The 18,637-nt window shown below is 29.4% G+C and overlaps 1 protein-coding gene across 1 annotated transcript in view; it reads left to right on the top strand.

Moving 5' to 3' along the window:
* The first annotated feature begins 4,283 nt into the window (after positions 1–4,283).
* The window catches only part of LOC145314538 (leucine-rich repeats and immunoglobulin-like domains protein 1), a 91,548-nt gene continuing 77,194 nt past the window's right edge, over positions 4,284–18,637 (top strand). The window contains exons 1-2 of the mRNA XM_080154500.1: positions 4,284–4,377; positions 5,068–5,125. Coding sequence (XP_080010626.1) covers positions 4,302–4,377; positions 5,068–5,125 — 134 coding nt within the window. The 5' untranslated portion in view covers positions 4,284–4,301. The remainder of the gene's footprint in view (positions 4,378–5,067; positions 5,126–18,637) is intronic.

The following is an 18,637-nucleotide window of genomic DNA, read 5'->3' as shown; positions in this document are numbered from 1 at the left end:
CATTAATGGGAATTATGGTTTTGTACATTTTAATACCTTTTTCTCTCAAAAAAAAAATAAGATAATATAAATAGTCAAAAGTAGATTTTGATTTGAACAAAATGTTGATTAGTGATTTAAAAGGAATATAAAAATAAACTTTATAAATATAAATCTTTCATTTTTTATTAGAGTATGTTTTTGTGTGTAATTTCTTTTTTAACCATGTGATAAAATCTATGAAAATATAAAAAATGTATTAACTGTTTAGGAAAGGTTCTATAAAAATGTACAAAATACTAGTGGAAAGTCTTGATGATTAAATTTTGTATTTTTGCTGAGTAGGTTTGAACATATACCTTATTCTTCTTCTCTCTGTCTGGATTTTACTTTTCAAATACACAAGTAAATAAAGAGATAAACACAAAATAGTACTTAAAACATGAAAATCATTCATTGACTTTATTTCAAGAAAGATGGATGGATACATGAATGATTAGATAAATCTATAGATAGATGGATAAATTGACAGATGAAGAGTTGTCAGCTTAATTGTTTGTTAATAACAATTCGAGTTTAACATACAAAATTTCGAGATCATGGAAGAAAACGAAGTAGCGGGTTTCGTCGTATTTTGACGGTAGAATTTCATCTATTTCAAGCCCCTGCGGAGCAATCATTAACATTTACCAAACCTAACCTAAAATAACCAATTAAAAGCTAAGTTGAAAATACGACGAAACCCGTAACTTCGTTTTCTTTCCATGATCCGAATTTCGTTTTTTATTAGATTCTTTCTATAACAAAGAAGTCTGAAGAAAACTATTGTTATTAAGAAATGATTTGTAATAAAACAACTGAAACGTCAAATAAAGGTAAATCTAATTAGTTAAATTGTTTTCTATTATAGGCCGCAATAAAAAGAGAAAATTATTATATAAAAGTTTTACAATGGAAGAATCTTGTAGTTGTTTAGTTCCCTGAAATTACAGAATACTTTCTGCATAGTCTGCTTCACTCTTGTTCTGTTATAGAGCTATTTTAGATAGTTCTAGCACCTACAATATGTTTACAACACATTAGATGGTATGATTGTGGATAAAACTTTTTATGGACCTTATTTTGTGAAAGTCATGACTCTACTTACTATGTATGTATGATTGACTGTAAGCAAATAAAATCTATTTTTGGGATATGGTGGGGTAGACTTGGTTGTGAAATCTTTGATTCTAGATTTAGTTAAGAACAATTTCCCTAAATCTCCATGCCAATTTGTCTTGCCGTTTTGAAGATATTTATTTATAACTTCATAGATTTTGTTTAAAAATTGAGGTATCATTGATTTTATACATTGGATTCAATAATATACTATATACTAAACTAGAAAGTATTTCTTTCTTCTGAAACCAAAAGTTAGCATTTTTCTACTCAATTATTCTGTCTTATTTGTGTTTTGTATTTGATAGCCTTTATTAAATGTTGAATAGACTATAAAAGTTTTAAAGATTTTTAATCAATATATTAGATTTGAAATCTGCATAAAATTTTAAGGATTTTTTATAAAATTCGTTTTTTATATAATTCTTTATTTAAAGGCGCAAATACAATTTAAGTTAATAAATTTTGACCAATAGGATAGCTGGATTGGAAACTACCTACGCTCTAATTGGTTGAATGATGTACGTCACTTAAGCTTCTCCAATCAGAGCGCAGATAGTTTTCAATCCACCAATCACAGATCTCAAAATTATTTAACTTAATTTGTATTTGCGCCTTTAAATAAAGAATTATATAAAAAACTAATTTTATAAAAAATCCTTAAAATTTTATGCAGATTTCAAATCTATTATATTGATTAAAAATCTTTAAAACTTTTATAGTCTAATGTTGAAGTTCATGTTCAATCATTTCAATTTAAAATCAGTGACCATTTTAAATGTAAAAGTATAGATATATAATTCAGACAACTACCTGCCCAAAATTGCTATCAAATTACTTTCTGTGTTTATATTTCTAATGCTATTAGCAGATTTTAAAGGCCCAGTGGACAGAGTTACAGATAGTTCATGCCCCATGTATTCTTTTACTTTAATCTGACAATAATCTGAAATTAAATTCATTACACTTTACCTGGACAACACTAAAAAGTGTATAATTTCAATCTTAAATATTAAATTGAATAGCGGAGAATAAAAATAAAATATAGATTTAAAAGATTTTATGATTATGTAATCCATACATATCTAATTAAAATAAATATTTCTTTTCATCACAAAAAAAATATTTTTGTTGTAATGCATGTTTTCTATCTGCCTGCAAAGTTTTCCTGGTGTGTACCCGCAGCTAAGGTCCTGCCAGGTATACCTGACATTTTATATCAGATAAAAAGTTTGTTTATCTTTTAAAATTCTAGCATTGAATGGCCTTGACATGTTGGTTAAGATACACAATTTTTGTGAGATTAACTTCGATTTTTGAGGGAATTGTAATCAATATTACTGAAAAATATGACCAATATAATTTTTGAAAGCCATAAATAAAAATTTTACTTGAAATGAATAAAAGTTACTAGGAGTTCTGAAAAATAGCCTAATAAGACTCCAAAACATTTATAAATCTTATCTGAAAAGTACAGCCTATTCAAAATAGATATACAAAATAGACAAAATACTTTTTATATTATAGGATGGGTAATAGAATTTCTTGCTTCCTAATTTCTGTCCTTTCTTAATAAAAATTCCAAATCCCTAAGATTCTGGTGAGGTCCTGCAGCGAACCCAAATTAGTGTCTCTCTGGATAAATTTATTCACCCATCAAAACATATTTTGCTATCTATTGCTGTAGGATATAAAACAAGGATAGAAGCACCCATTAGCATATAGAAATAAATCAAATAACACATTTAAATACATGTAAATGGCAAGATTAAGTCTTAATGTCAAGCATTTGTTTGCTGTAATTTGTTCATAAGCATTTTTTTATTTGTTAAAGCATTTTAGAGCTTTAATTTATAAAATTCCAATATATATGAAAAGAAAGTAATACGTTTTATTTGAATTTATTGTAAACTGTATTTGCAAAATGATATTCTGTTTCTATGAATCACTCAATATGCAAAACTATTGCATACAAACAAATATAAATACAGGTCTCCATACACTTTCCTATATCCTAACTAAAATAATACCATAGAGTGATCAACACAATAATGAAAATAATATAACAATGGTATAATCTGTATACAAAATCATAATGGTTAAAAAAGGAGCCTTGCATATATATGTTTAAAAACAAATTATATCATGAAGTACAAACAAGATGTATCAATATTCAACCATTATTGTTTGTCTATTTTGAACAAAAAAATATCTATATAAAAATTTTTACATTGTCTTACTTTAATGAAAAAAATATATCTGACAATTAAAATTTGTATTATTCTAAACCTGTATTTAAGTTGCAACATGAAATAAATTAAATTGTTGTTTTATCCAGTACTTTTAAATCCATTGTTTGTGAAGGTATTTGAGTACTGACCAATTTCTCATATTGATTGAATTTAAAACAACATTGTAGTAAACAGATTCAGAACAAACCTTTTATTTATTTATTGTCAACCAAAACCAAAAAGGTTTCTATGAAAACTCAAAAAAGTAAAAATAATAGATTCTGTGAAACCTAGGTCTTATAACAATATATAAGTGTTTTGTTTTGTCTAATAATTTTATTATGCTTTTGAGTTTTTCATTCCTTTCATTATAATAGTTAACAAAAAATAATAATTTAATAGGTACCTTAATTAAATTTTAATTATGAAAGATCACTATTAAATTTGAATTAAATCAAAGATTTTTTAAAGGTTTTGCTATTGAATTATTGTTGTTTACTGACATAAAATAAAATAACACTTTTTTGATCTTAAATTTTCAGAGCTATGTGGAAACATAAAGTTGTAGAAAATGCAATTTTGTAGATCTACAATTTAGGTGTACTTACTTTTCAATAACAAGTTCTATATAGCTTAGCCTTACTCACTTCTTTCTTACAGATACACCTCATTGAGTACTAACTATTCACATAATACCATGGTTCACTAAAGCTTTCTTTACACAGTCCTAGTATACATAAATAGCTAATAATTAAAAAAAACAGTTAAACTTATTTACATATAATTTTTTGGTTAGTAAGTCCTAGTAGTTTGTTTTTGATATTAATTTATATTTTAAAAAAATCTTTATTTTAACATTTTGGATACAACTTCATTCCAATTAAAGATAATAATTACAAACTATATTTCAGAAAAGTTACAAGTAATATAAAAATGACAAAGGATCTGAGCTGGATATTTGTCCTGCTAACTCTACTACATTGTTCTATGCAAGACCTGAGTGATTTTGGTAAGATGGATAGATGCACAGATGATTGATAGATAATTGGATAGATAAATAGATAGTTGAGTGAAAAGATAGATGGATAATGTTATGATGGAATGTTAGAAATATATAAATTATTTAAACTTTAATAAGATACTTTGAAAATGATTAATATTTTAATATGCGGTTAAATTTCATTAATTTTAAAATAAATTAAATTTTATTCGACCCAAAATGTTTTAATTTTATGTGATTTCCAAATTTAACATAGGAAAAATTAATGGAAATTGCACGTGACGAAACACTATTTTGCGTCTACAAAAATGTTTATTTTCTTTGAATACTATTGAAAAGCCTGTTGTAGTTTTACCAATTTAAAGACTAAGAGACATCACAGTAATTTTAAGGTATTGTATACGCTTAGAGTAGTGTGTTTATTTGCATGATGCCAGTAAAGATCTCACTATGTAATTTTCTTATAAGGATCTTCTTTTAAGTTAAGCATTTTATAGGTTCCAGGAAGGCCTTTATCTATTTATTTAAGAGGGTTTTCGGCTGAGGGGTATGGTGGGTGGGAAGGTTAACCCTCCCAAATAATATCGTCTTTAAAATTTCACGACTACCTCCCTTAAAATCAAAGTTTCTCTAGGGACATACATAGCTGATACTATTACTTAGTAGCAAAGTAACTCTATAATAATATTATAATTCTAGAAAACAGCCGAGTGATGACCCACGATGATTCTATCAAATACATACCAATCGAAAAATTGTAAGTACCATTTTTATAAGTTTTTTAGTAGCGAAGCTACTCTATAATTTATTAATTTCTTTAATAAAAAATATTCGTTTTACTTAGTTTCACAACAGATTGTGTCAGAGTATTGTCCTAATTTATAAATTTGTAAGGGTTTTCTGTCTGAAGCTTCAGATCTCAATAACTACTAAACTGATTGAGTCTCTTTTTTCGGTAAGATTTTCATAACTCCAGTTATGATTTTATTCAATCTTATTTTTAGACTTAATTCTTTGAATGGTTTTAGGCTATTTTTTAGCCACTTTCTGCTTCTTAGAATACAGAGCCCCTAGAGACCAGTAGCCGCCAGTTGTTTTTATAATATTAAATTCTTTAACATTTATAATGCAGTGTTGTTCTACATATCTCATATGTAAATAAATTATAAATCTATTGAGAATACTCTTTAGGCTATTTACTGGTGTTGTTATAACATGTAAACATGTTATAAGTTATAGCAAAATTATTAATGATACAAGGATAATTTTCTTTGAATAATAAAATGATAATGTAGGATTGGTACTAAAAAATAATGGCTTTGAAGGAATAATGCTCTTTTTATGTAATTATGTGTTGTTTTTATTTTTATAATGATTTTTATAAAAGTTTATTATATATTTTTACTATAGGAACAACTACTTAAGAACGATTTACTTGTTATGATAATGAAATCAGTGTACATATAACTGGTGGCTGATTATTTGAATTAATTTATGCATTTAACAATATTTTCATTTGTTTAGTTGTTCAATAGAAACGTTGATTTGCATTTCATTTTCGATTTGCAATTTCATTTCCTTTTACTCGCAATCTTCCTCTTTCTCTCCTTCTCTCTTTCTCTCTCTCTGTCTAGTGATGCTACACTACAAATCATTTGTCTATCCTTCCGTCAGTCTGTAACCTGCAAATAAGCATTTAGTAACAACTTATGAAGTACGTCCGTCTGTCGGTCATGTAATGTTCTTTAAAATTCTACTTTGAACCATTGATGACAAATGAGCATTATATAGGTCGGTTTGTATGTCTGTAATGCACTAGATCGAAAAATGTATTTTTCTCGTCTGTTTTTAACGATAGATGGCTGAATTTTGATGTGAAGATTGAATGAACTAATCTATTGTTTTAATTCTTTTAGATTCGCTATTAACGTATATTGTCGTCCTTGTGTTCTAACTTTCTTGCAATCATTTTTTTTTACTTTTTCCAGTCATTTTTTATTCATATAAGTATAGCGGCTAATCTACAAGATGTTTTGTATGTTTGGTATAAGGTGTTTTAAAAGTATAAATCGGTTACTTTTTATATCTTTTTTATTAGTTCAGACAATAATAAAATATTCTATTTTCTTAATATTATATTATATTTTCATTTTATGTTTTATATGTTCAAAGTTACCTAAATAAAATAGTTCAGACATTTAAAAACACTTTACATTATATATTACTAGCGGCTACGCCCCTAGAGGCCTCTAGGGGCACTTGAGGAGGAGAGAGTCGAATTTAGTAATTCAATTTCTTATTTTAGATTTTAAAAGAAAAAGTAAAAAAAATTTACGTTTGATGTTTGTTTTTCGTTGAACTCTCTTTCTAAAATTGAGAAATTTAAAAAAATTTAATTTCTCTAGGGAGGGTGGTGGTACCCTCCCCCAAAATAGTTATAAACCTTCCAGGGACATATGAGAATCTACCCTGTTAAGGAGAACCCGATCGGTTCAGTGGTTAGCGAGATCCTTCGCTACAAACAGACAGACAGACAAACAAACAGACAGACATCGTTCTACTTTGTATTATAGACATACAGTTTAGATTCTTCATCTATACTTTACAAAAACGTACAATAAGGACATTGTGTCCATGAAAAGCAGATAAAACATTAGAGTAAAACACTGGAGGGGGAAAGGGTTAAATAACTGTATCTCCCCATCGCCGACTCTCAATTGGTAAAGATAATATATATAAATTTAGATAAAAGCCAGAAAATAATCAAAAATAAAATAAAGGTATCAAGACATGAGGATAGATCATTTTTTGGATGAAAAAGTTAAACTTGTATTATATAACTAAGACTGTGCAGAGTAGAAACAAGGATGACAACATCCATAAAAGCGAAGCGCTGAAACGGTAGGACAAACGGACATTAACACTTGTATAGTGTCAGAACTGAATAATCAGAATATAAATGTATAAGAGTCGATGCAAAATTGTAAGTAAATTTGTTGAAAAAATGCTTGATACAGAGTAATGTTTATGGACATACTGACATTTTTAAGACTTATTTATAGAGTTGCTTCGCTTATAATATTGTATTTTGTTGTCCCAGGAATCAGTATACAAAAAATCAGATCTATCGGATGATTAGATTACAAAAAAATTTGTTGTTAAAAAAGTAAAAAAATCAACACGTTTAAAATAGACGTACGGACATTTTGGTAATAATCATAAAGTTGCTACATTTTCTAAATCGTACCTAACTAGTAAAGGAATGACCATGCAAAGTTTGAAATCGATAGGACAATTCTAACATGCCTAAATTAACGAAAAAAGCTATCCGTTACGGACGGACGGACTGACCCTAATTATAGAAAAGCTTCGCTTTTAAAAAGTAAAGTGACTGTATGATCATCACATTTAAACCAACTTCACACATAAAATATAAGAAAATTCTTAAACACATTTTAAGGTCAAATATTTAATTTTACATGGTTTTTTTTCGAATCTATTTTAAATTCAAATTTAAAATTAGATAATTTATATGTCTTAGGATATTTTTAAGTGGATTCACCCCTAAAATTTAAATGACCAACCCTTATTTGTTTTTACTTTCAAAATGAAGATATATAGATATATATTTTATGCGGGGAGGGAAAGGGGCTATTTTTTAGAAGCAGGTATAATTTTAAAAAGCCTAACCTGTTCAGTTCAGCTGTTACCGGGATATTAGGTCTCATCGAAAAAAAACCAGAGAGACTACTTTTATTACAGATGGAAATTGTAAATTCAAAATATAAAATGCGGGTAAATTATGGATAGCTATTTTTACGCTACATATGGACATGTTTACATTTTTGTTGCTTTCTGTTGTTAGCTTTTTAAATGTAATTTTTACACTTTTTATTCAAGTTTCTTTTGCATACAGATGTTTATGCTGAAACAGATGGAAAAAATGTTAAACTTTTTATTTATTGCAAACAACTTTTATTGTTATAATTGCAGTACATAATGTTTTAACCTGAAAATTTGTGCGGTTTACCATTATAAATAAGGTCTCTTTTTATATTCAAACGTGAGTATTTCTGTAGATACTTTAATATATAATGTTAAGAGCTAGTATTTTATGTGTTTTCACATTTTTAAAAAGGTCTCTTCTATATATTCTAATACGAGTAATTCCATGGATACTTTAATACATAATGTAAAGAGCTAATATTTTATGTGGTTTACTATTTTATATTATAAGGTCCCTTATATATTTCAATATGAGTAATTCTGGGGATACTTTAATACATTAAGCTATAAGCTGGTATTTTGTGTGGCTTACTATTAAAGAGAAAATCATTGGATACTGAAATACATAATGTTAAGAGCTGGAATTTTATGTGGCTTACCATTACAGGAATGGTCGTTTTTCACATTCCACCATGAGTATTTCTGTGGATACCTTAATACATAATGTTAAGAGCTGGTATTTTGTGTGGTTCACCATTACAAACAGGAAATACTGAAAGTTAGACCATACTCTCATCTCTCATACATATTACCTAACAATAAATGGAAATATTCAGGGAGGATTATGCAATTTTAAGAAAAAATATCTTGTTTTTAATTTTTCCGCCATTCTGTTTTTTATATGTTATATTTCTTTTAAAACATCATCTTATTGTATATTAAGGTCGACACTAGAAAAGAAACATTAATGGGAAGACATTTTGATAAAATAAGTTTACAATCATTATTTGCGTCTGCTTGACTGAATATCCTATTTTAAAAAAAGAATTGGTCTATTTCTATTATACCTGATAAGCCTAGAATATAATAAAAGGCAGGAAGAGGGTCTGTACAAATAAAACATCTTGCCATACCTAGGATTCAGGATAAGTATATTAATTTTAATTTGTAATAAAGTTTTAAAAGTAATCTTTTATATTTCCACTATAAAACTCTTTGCTGATATTAAATTAACCATGGACTTTAATCAATAAGTGATAAGTTTCTAGGTTACATGGAAATAGTATGGCAATACACTGTTTTTTTTTCAATCCTTTTCTAGCATCTTTTTCTATCTTTTTGCATATGGTTTTTTTTATTAAAAAAGATATAATGTAAGTAGCCGATACAGAATGTATGATAATAAAACATGAATAGGGAAAAAGTTAACAAAGAATACACAGAGACAAATTTATGTTAGTACTGTGGTTTGAAAATTCAACAATAATGTAAAAGTAAAAGACATTTTATCTTATTTTTAAGGGTGGGGGTCAAGTAAGCAAAGTAACTGTAAAATTTCCATTTAAAATTTTTATCAATATAGTTTTCAATACAGTTTAGTTTATTTTTCATAAAAAATCCACCAAATTTCCCACAGCAAAAACTAAGGAGGGATATGCAACAACTGAAGTCAGATATTATCATAAAACTTTTTCAAGGAGGTTGCAACAACAACAACAACAAAAAGAGAAGTGGACAAAAATGAAAAATATTCAATGATAACCATGGAAAATTGATGGAAATTTTAAAGAAAATATTTTTGGGAATAGTCCCTTTCGTCGTATTTTTAAAATGGCTTTTGATAGGTTATTTTAGGTTGGTTAGGTTATATTGGGTTAGGTGATTGCCCCACAGGGTTAGGTAATTGGCCCCACAGGGGCTAGAAATAGGAGAAAAGCTACTGTGAAAAATAAGAAGAATCGTCCCATAAGGTGCGATTTTACGAAAGGGACTATACCCAATATATTTCACAAAAAGAGTTGTCAATTTTATTTCAAAAGTTAGGTTTAGTTTATATATAGGTGGAAATGCCAAATTATTAAATAAAAGCAGGGAAAGGAAGGACTGAAGAATGGGCTTAGATTTACAATCCTTTTCGATGTGCATTAGTCAATAATTGAGTTTTTTTTATTCTTAAACTAAATCTTTTAAAAGAAAGTATTTTTTTAAAAGGTAAAAGTAAATTTCTTGGAGAAGAGACAAGATAACCTTTAGGGGAAGAATTTTCTAATGTTTTGGGGGATGGATTGTGGGGCAATATTTGCATAAAAAGATGCATTCACAAGATAAACTTTTATAATAAACACTCATTTTCACTACAACAAGAAGTATACTTTATAACACGTACTAGTGGCTTCGCTCCTAGTATATTGATTCGTTTCTTGTTGCTTAATTCATGAATAGTTTTCAAGGTATGGAAGGTACATTGGGCTGTTTATTACACTAGTCCCAAAAGTATTACAATAACGTTTTCTTATTCGTTGGTTTAACAACCATGTGGATTTTAAATAAATTTTGATTGGTTGTTTAATTTAGCTGAGTGTCCAAACGTTTTAACTACTAGTTGTAATATACAAGAGGGGTAATTTTATGTATCATCATTGGGGATGTACATCCATTTATCGGCCATTGTCTTATCCCTTTAGATCAATATATAGTTTTTCATTGAATTACGACGATAATTAAACAGCAAGTAAAAAAAACTACAAAGTAAACTGTAGATAGATAGCAAGTTTAGCAAGACTGCAAGGTATACATTAATAATTATATTATTATAATATTTTCAAAATATTATTTCATCAATAGAAAAGTAGACATATTGATAGATTAAATTAAAATATTATCTAATTATCAGTAACTATAGTTGTAACAATATTTAATACGCCAACAGTTTAAAGACATATAGATCTAAATTTGCTTAGTATAGATTGTAAGAGATATATATAAATAAAATTCAACAAACGAATCTACTAAAAATATATATCCTTATACTAAAGTAATTTATACTAAAGTAATTTTCAATTTTGAAAATTTGAGTACCCCCTCCCCCCCTCCCCGACAGCGAACTATGAACTCTGGCCGCAGCGCTCGGCTCCCTAGCCTGCCTAGCCGCAGCGCTCGGCCCCCTAGCCTGCCTAGCCGCAGCGCTTGGCCCCCTAGCCTGCCTAGCCGCAGCGCTTGTCCCCCTTGCCTGCCTAGCCGCAGCGCTCGGCTCCCTAGCCTAAAACCTAACCTAACCTAAAATAGTTGTTCGTCGTTGTCGAGGGGGGTACTCAAATTTTCAAAACACAAAAAAAATTCTAAGAGGATAACGCCAAGGATCTCGCTAAACACTGAACCAATTGGGTTTTCCTTAACAGGGTAGCTTCTCATAGGTCCCGGGAAGGTTTATGATTATTTTCTGGGGGATGGGACACCCCCAACCCCCCCAAAAATGAAAAATACCTCCCCCCCCAAAAAAAAATTCCCCCGCCCCCAAATTTTTTTTTTACTTTTTCTTTTAAAATCTAAAATAAGATATTGGGTTATCAAATTTGACTCTCCCCTCCTCAAGTACCCCTATAGTCCTCTAGGGGCGTAGCCGCTAGTGAAAAATATAGCATGGATGATAAGTAGATAGATGGATAGAAAGGTACTTAATAATATGCACCACAAAGTTGCCAGGTAGATAGATAAAAATCAACACATGCATCCAATGAAAGTATCAAGATAGAGAAAGTGGTGCATGGGCAAGGATTCATATATTAAAATTAATTGGTAGGACATTTCAGCAGAATAATACAATTTAGAATAGGAGTATTTTATTCAATTACAATCGTCTACGCCCCTAATAGATATGGTAAGGATGACAGTAAAATAGCTTAAAACTGTAATATGTCTTATTTTTAAAATAGAATACATAGGAACATTATGGAACCTACATAAGTCATGCTTTTATTTGAGAAAATTTTCAATGTCTTTAATTTACTTTCGGCAAAAAATATTTTGAGAATGCTTGTTTCTGTTTTGAAGAAATGGTGGGATTAAGAGAATCCTTGAAAATAGTTTCACTTGTTGGGAATTTGGGAAGGGAAACCCACGGGGTTGCTGGCAAACTTTGATGAAGAAAAAGTGTTTATATGCATCTAATTTTATGTTGATATCTTGTAAGAAAAAACTTGGTAAAATCTCATATTTTATAAGTAAATCACCATAATAAACCACTATTATTAAAGAACTTGTTTTATGCCAAGTAAAACCTGGTTAAACTCCACATGAAATTGACCGACATATTGCAGACATGTCATTAATCCCTTAAATATAATAACAACTTAATAAGAGGGGAGTTAAAAATAGGATTTTACTTCTATTTTTTTTTTTGAAAAATAAACTTATTTACGAGTTTGCGATGTAATTTTTCTAAGCTTTGCTTGTTAAAAAACAATGTCGACTTGTTATTTCAATGAAAATGTTTAGGGAAGATATACCATCTTTGGGCAATAATTATAATAATATTTTCAAAAAAAAAATTTAAAAAGTAATATTAGACAATACTAGACATATAATTCTACTAACAACATATAACATAGCTATGTTGCTGTGATTACAGTACACAAGTTCTATATTGCAATTTAACATATGTACAGGAAGGGGGGGGGGCTATAGATGTTTAACTTGCAATATAAAAGATGTTATCACCAAACTTTTATGATGTTTTGTATAAGAATATCATTTTCATAGACATTCACCTAATTTAAATATTTAAGGTAAAAATATATACAAGAATAACAATTTTATGCATATTACTGCATAATTTTTATCCACTGAAACTCAGATTTTTAAAAGTTTTGATATCGATTATAACGTTTAACACATCTACCATTATTAAAAATATACAGAAATTTTAACAAATATAGCCATTTTGATTATTAGTATATGACATTTACAATTCGTGTATTATATTAATAAATACTAGCATTAAAATTTATAAAAAAGAATATATTATACTTTTAATTTCATGTTTTAGCTGGATTTTTCCTCGAGCATAAATTTTGATTATTTAAAACTCAATTAAAAAGGTCAATTCCTTTTAATTACAGCCAAATAGCTGAACTCTGTGTACTTGAACCAAATAGTTTTTATAAGTATAATGCTTACATAAAAAGATGTATATATAATGGTAAGTCTAAAGTTGAATAAATTGTGGTTTGAGAGTGTGTCTTCAAAACACCGAATCCTTCTTTAATTATAAAATTAGCTAAACGCTAACACACATATATATATATATGAATTATTTTAACAACAAAGGCACCTTTCTTTCTTTCATTGGCTGTAAACTCCATATATGAGTTTTTTTCTTGGTTGGAAATTGATTTGTAAAAGAGGACAAGTTGCTTAAATCATTTTCAATCTTACTATTTCAAAAAGACATTGCTATCATTATTTACTGATGTGCTATTATATTAAAGTATATTTACTGTTAGAACTCCGATTTTCCAGTTTATGCCCAAGCCAAAGCCAAACTTATGTTTGTTTTGCACATAGATACAAAACTTAAATATTAAAAAATATATACAAATTCCTGCACATAAAAATTTTATTAACATTAAAAATGATGTTTTTCTATCATATAGTAAGAAGCTTTTTTTGGTCTATAGATATATAATAAAAATTACCCCCTTACCCCAAAAAATATTTTTTTTTCAAAACTAAAATTTAAAGTGTACGGAGAATTGACTTCCGTCTATCTCAAGTGCCCCTAGAGCCCTCTGGGTATGTAAGAATTTCAATTGTCATCTATTAGGGGTCAGTGAAAAAACCTTAAGACTTGGGAGGGGGAGGGGGCAGCTTATAGTTAAAAATCAATAACTATAGAATAATTTTATCACCCTTGGTAATAACACCTTGATTTTGCAGGAAGAGAACCCATTTATATTTATACTTCCATACACCACATCCAAATACCAGGAAAATTTTAAAGTAGCAGTGAAAAATAAATACATAATATCGGAATTTAAAACAGGGGATCTATTTTTTGATATTTTCACCGTACAAATGCAAATAAAATTTCAAATTTACAGTTTGAAAAAAGCTAAATTAAAAGAAATACTGTTTTAACTCATCTATGAAATGTCTTGTATAAGAAATTTTCTTTACTCCTTTTACTCTAGCGGATACACACCTAGGGGACTCCCAAATATTCAATTTTAGTTATAAAAAGTAAAAGTAAAAAAAAACTGTTAGGGGTAATTTTTTTTAGGGGTGGTATTTCTTGGGAGTTTTGTGGTTCAACGGTTAGAAAGTTTCTTAATTACTCATAGACAAACAGCCACACAAACATTCTGTTACTTCTATACAAGGATATGAAAAACTTACTGTGCTCATGTGCTAATGGCAATCCATGTGGACCGTGGCACATAAACACATATTTAGAAATGCAACTGGAGATGCGATCCTCAATTTTCAAATTCTTTGAACGTACATATGAGACTTCTACAGAAATGCTTCGCATCTATAACTATCTATCTATGCTTGATATAAAGTCAACACTTTATAGATCATATTATGAATCTTTGATTGACACGTGCCCTGCAATTATCTAGTAGCACTCAGGGGCAAGACACAATTACTTTAGCTAGGCCCAAGGCATTATTTGTATCAATTTATGCATTCATAGGCCTATCTTTACCTATATGACACCATATATGGGTAACGCTAGCCTATTCATGGTAATCTGTATGTGATTTGCTAATAGTATATGTTTATTAAAGATATTATGTTTATAGTTAATGTAATCATATAAACAACCAGTTCAAATATGTATGCCTACAACCATGCCTGATTTACGTCACATATTAACACACAGATATTTAATTGCACAGACAAACACTAAAATCCTGGTCCAGAGCTAATGTTATAGCATGTACCTCTTGAATTTATTCAGTTATTTATTAACTCTCCTACCATCAACTTCTCTTTCTGGCTTTAAAAGGTAATGACTTAGTTGTTTGGCATGCATTGTAGTTTAAATTTAGGCCCCTTAGTACTTAGCATGAATTGAGCTCAGGCCTTATGTTAGAACTCTAACACTTAGCACAATTCACTGCTTGGGACTTAGGGCACATTTCTGTCCTACTCTACTTATAATTTTAACACTTATCCTGTAAATATTTTCATACTTAACTTATGCACTTGTAATATAAATACACTTTATAAAAACATTTTCCTTCCTTAATACTTAATATACTTATATAATTCTGATCGAATATCAAAACCAACCATTTATTCTTAGGTTAAAGCAACATAATACTTCGCGTGGGTCTTTTGTTGAGCTTCCACCAGCTCAACCAAATTCGTATTATACTTGTGGGAATAGAGGGTTAAGCATTCTAAACAAACGAACCGACGATGAGGATGTCTATGTGTATTACATTAAAATTAGGTTTTAGTAGTACTCATAGAAGAGCGGTCTCCATACCTAACTATGGACAAACGCCCCATTCGCACACACAATGGTGCAACTTACCGGTTGTATCTTGGAAAAATTTTACTTCATAAATTTTTTTTTCTTTTTTTCCTTACCGTACCCGAACCGCCTAAGGCAGGTATTTTTACCAAAATCGAATAATTGTAGTTATGGCAAAATCGGATTTACCAAAACCTGTGAAACTATTTGAGAGCAAGGTTAGGACTATGAGGCGTTTGAAGAGATAGGGACTGAAAGGCACGACACAAATGCAATTGAGAGCCTCGTGTACGAGCAGTTGCACTAGCTGACACTCTAGAGGCCCTAGAGAATGCTAGCATATTTGTGGCCATTGGTCGCCGCCCTATAAGGACACTCGCACTGGTTGACACTCTAGAGGCCCTAGAGAATACCAGCACACCGGCACCTCCATGTCCGCCTCTCTTTAGTAAAACACTTGGGTTGGAACAATCTATGATTAAGCTATGTGCAAAATTTTGATTTTTTGGACTTAGTCAGAATTTTGAAATTTAGGAGTTGTGCTAGGTGGCGGAGTATATATATAAATCTTCGGACTTAGTATGATTTTTACTTATTCGGAAATTCTCTAAGTGTTGAAATACTTGAATCTTTGATACTTAAACCAGAACTTATTAAGAATCAAGCATGGAGTAACTTTTCATTTATAAGCTATCAAAATACTATTTGTAAAGGACCATTTTGAACTGTCTTATTTAATGAAAACTTAGGAGCAAATCCTATAGAACACGGGAAACGCTGTTAGTTGGGATACATATTGTCTTTGGAGCCATGTTTCTGAAACAATATGCCGAAAGCAGTTAGTACTCTTGAGTCGTAGTAAAGGGCCAAAAGATTATTACAAACTTGTAGCATTTATACTCAAGTTAAACTGTACTAATACTTTGGTGCCGTTAGAACCGATTTTCTGAGATTTGCACTTACTTATACATGCCTAGGACTTATATTCTTAATGCAATTCTGATTTATATGCGGATGTATCAAAATAACTATTGCCTCCAAAATTTTGAGTTAAACAAAATATTTCAAAGTCTCAAAGATATTCTCAACATCGATCGGTTGGAATGATATAAGTGTAGACAAATTGCTGTATGCAATCAGACATAATTCCAGAGATTTCCTGAGACTCTGAGCAAAATATTCCACTTTTGGACTTAGCACCGTTTCTATTTCTTTTGTTACAGAGAGAATCTCGAATTTCTGGACTTATAGTAATTTTATGAAATTGTGAACTTGGTTGGAAATTTACCAAAATTCGGACTTGTAATAATTGCGATTTTTCCAACTAGATTAACAAATTTCATTCTCCACACTTAAAAGAAAATTTTGTTTTAGAGTATTTCTGTCTTAGCCAAAATATTCCAATTATGGACTTAGAGAGATTCTATTTCTTTTGGTGAAGGATAATTCTAACACTCTAATACTTTATAATTTTAAAATCCTTAACTTAGCGAGATTTGCATTTAGTCAAAATACTCCAACATTGGACTTAGAGTGATTCTATTTCTTTTGACTTATAGGCAATCTCTAAAGTAGCTTTGTGAATGAACTGTTAGGAAATCTCATCTCGGACAAAATATTCCACGTCTGGACTTAGAGTAATTCTATTTCTTTTGTCTCAAGATAAATTCACTATTTTTATACTTAGCATGATTTCATTGAAAAGTTTTGAACTTAGTCAAAATTCACTATTTTTGTACTTAGCATAATATCATTGAAAAGTTTTGAACTTAGTCAAAATTCACTAATTTTGTACTTAGTATAATTTCATTGAAAAGAAATTTTTTGGACTCAGTCAAAATTCACTAACTTTGTACTTAGGATAATTTCAATAAAAATTTTTTTTTGACTTAGTCAAAATTTATTAATTTTGCACTTAAGATATTTTCAGAATTTTTTTTTTCCTAAGCCGAAATTTATTGATTTTGTACTTAGAATAATTTCATTAGAAACTTTTTGGACTTAGTCAAAATTTTCCAACCTTGGACTTAGAGTGATTCTATTTTATTTTGACTTAGAAAGTTTTAATTCAATCTTAACTTAGAAAACTTTTGTTTGTATGCTCCTTACAAATACATACATAAATACAATAAACAGTTCACTCAACAATAAGTAGGACATGAAAACTAAATTTTTACTTACTTTGTTAATGCTAACATTTCTATTTCATGTACCACCAGGATTCAGCAGTGAAAGTGAAGACAAGTTAATTACTAGTGATAGTGACCATTAGTGATATAAAAGTATAGTCAACAATATAGGCCCTATATGTACTGAATAGCACACTTTAAGAGACAAAGTTCTATAAACCAAACGCAGCAGGAGGTTGCAGCAGCCTACCTTGGGAGAGTAGGGCGTCTCTAAAAGAAGTAGCAGAAGTACTACGGAAAAGTACCCTACTGTCTTTAAATATCCGGAATCATAAATTTTTTTTACATATCGAGAAACGTATGTTTACTTAGGCTTACTAGCACATAGACTATAACCAAGTAACATAAAAGTGTGTCTACATATAGCCCAGAGTTTTTATAACCTAACAGATTACTTTTAGATAAGTTAAAAAAAAAAGTGCACTAAAATCAGTTAGATTAGTTTTCAAAAAAAAAAAAGTATAAGTATTGTTTAATTCAAAGTTGATAGGTTCCTTTGAAGTTTGATTGACAACCTCCACATTATAGGTTGGCCACCTAGTGTAGGATCTCACACTTCCTCAGAGTAAACTTGCACTTGAATACTGTATTACTACTAATTATAATTAGATTACATCCGGTCAGATAATTTTGAAAACAATCTTTACATATATAAATATAGGTATATCTAAATTGTATATCTTACTACAGTTATAAGAATTGAAGTCACAAGTGAAGCCCCAATTTTGCGCAAATTACGTTATAGGATTGGAAGGAAACCCCTAATACAACTATAAGTAAGAGGTGGCGAGATCTTTGACATTCAGGCAAAATTGTTGCAATATTATTAGAATATAGACGATCCTTTGGGAGTGAACCTTAGTAAGTTATA

This window comes from Acartia tonsa, chromosome 1 (genome assembly GCF_053477335.1).
Source record: "Acartia tonsa isolate MP-2025a chromosome 1, ASM5347733v1, whole genome shotgun sequence".
NCBI classification, from domain to species: Eukaryota; Metazoa; Arthropoda; class Copepoda; order Calanoida; family Acartiidae; genus Acartia; species Acartia tonsa.
The sequence above is the reverse complement of the archived record's forward strand: the minus strand, read 5'-3'. Positions and strand labels throughout refer to the sequence as shown.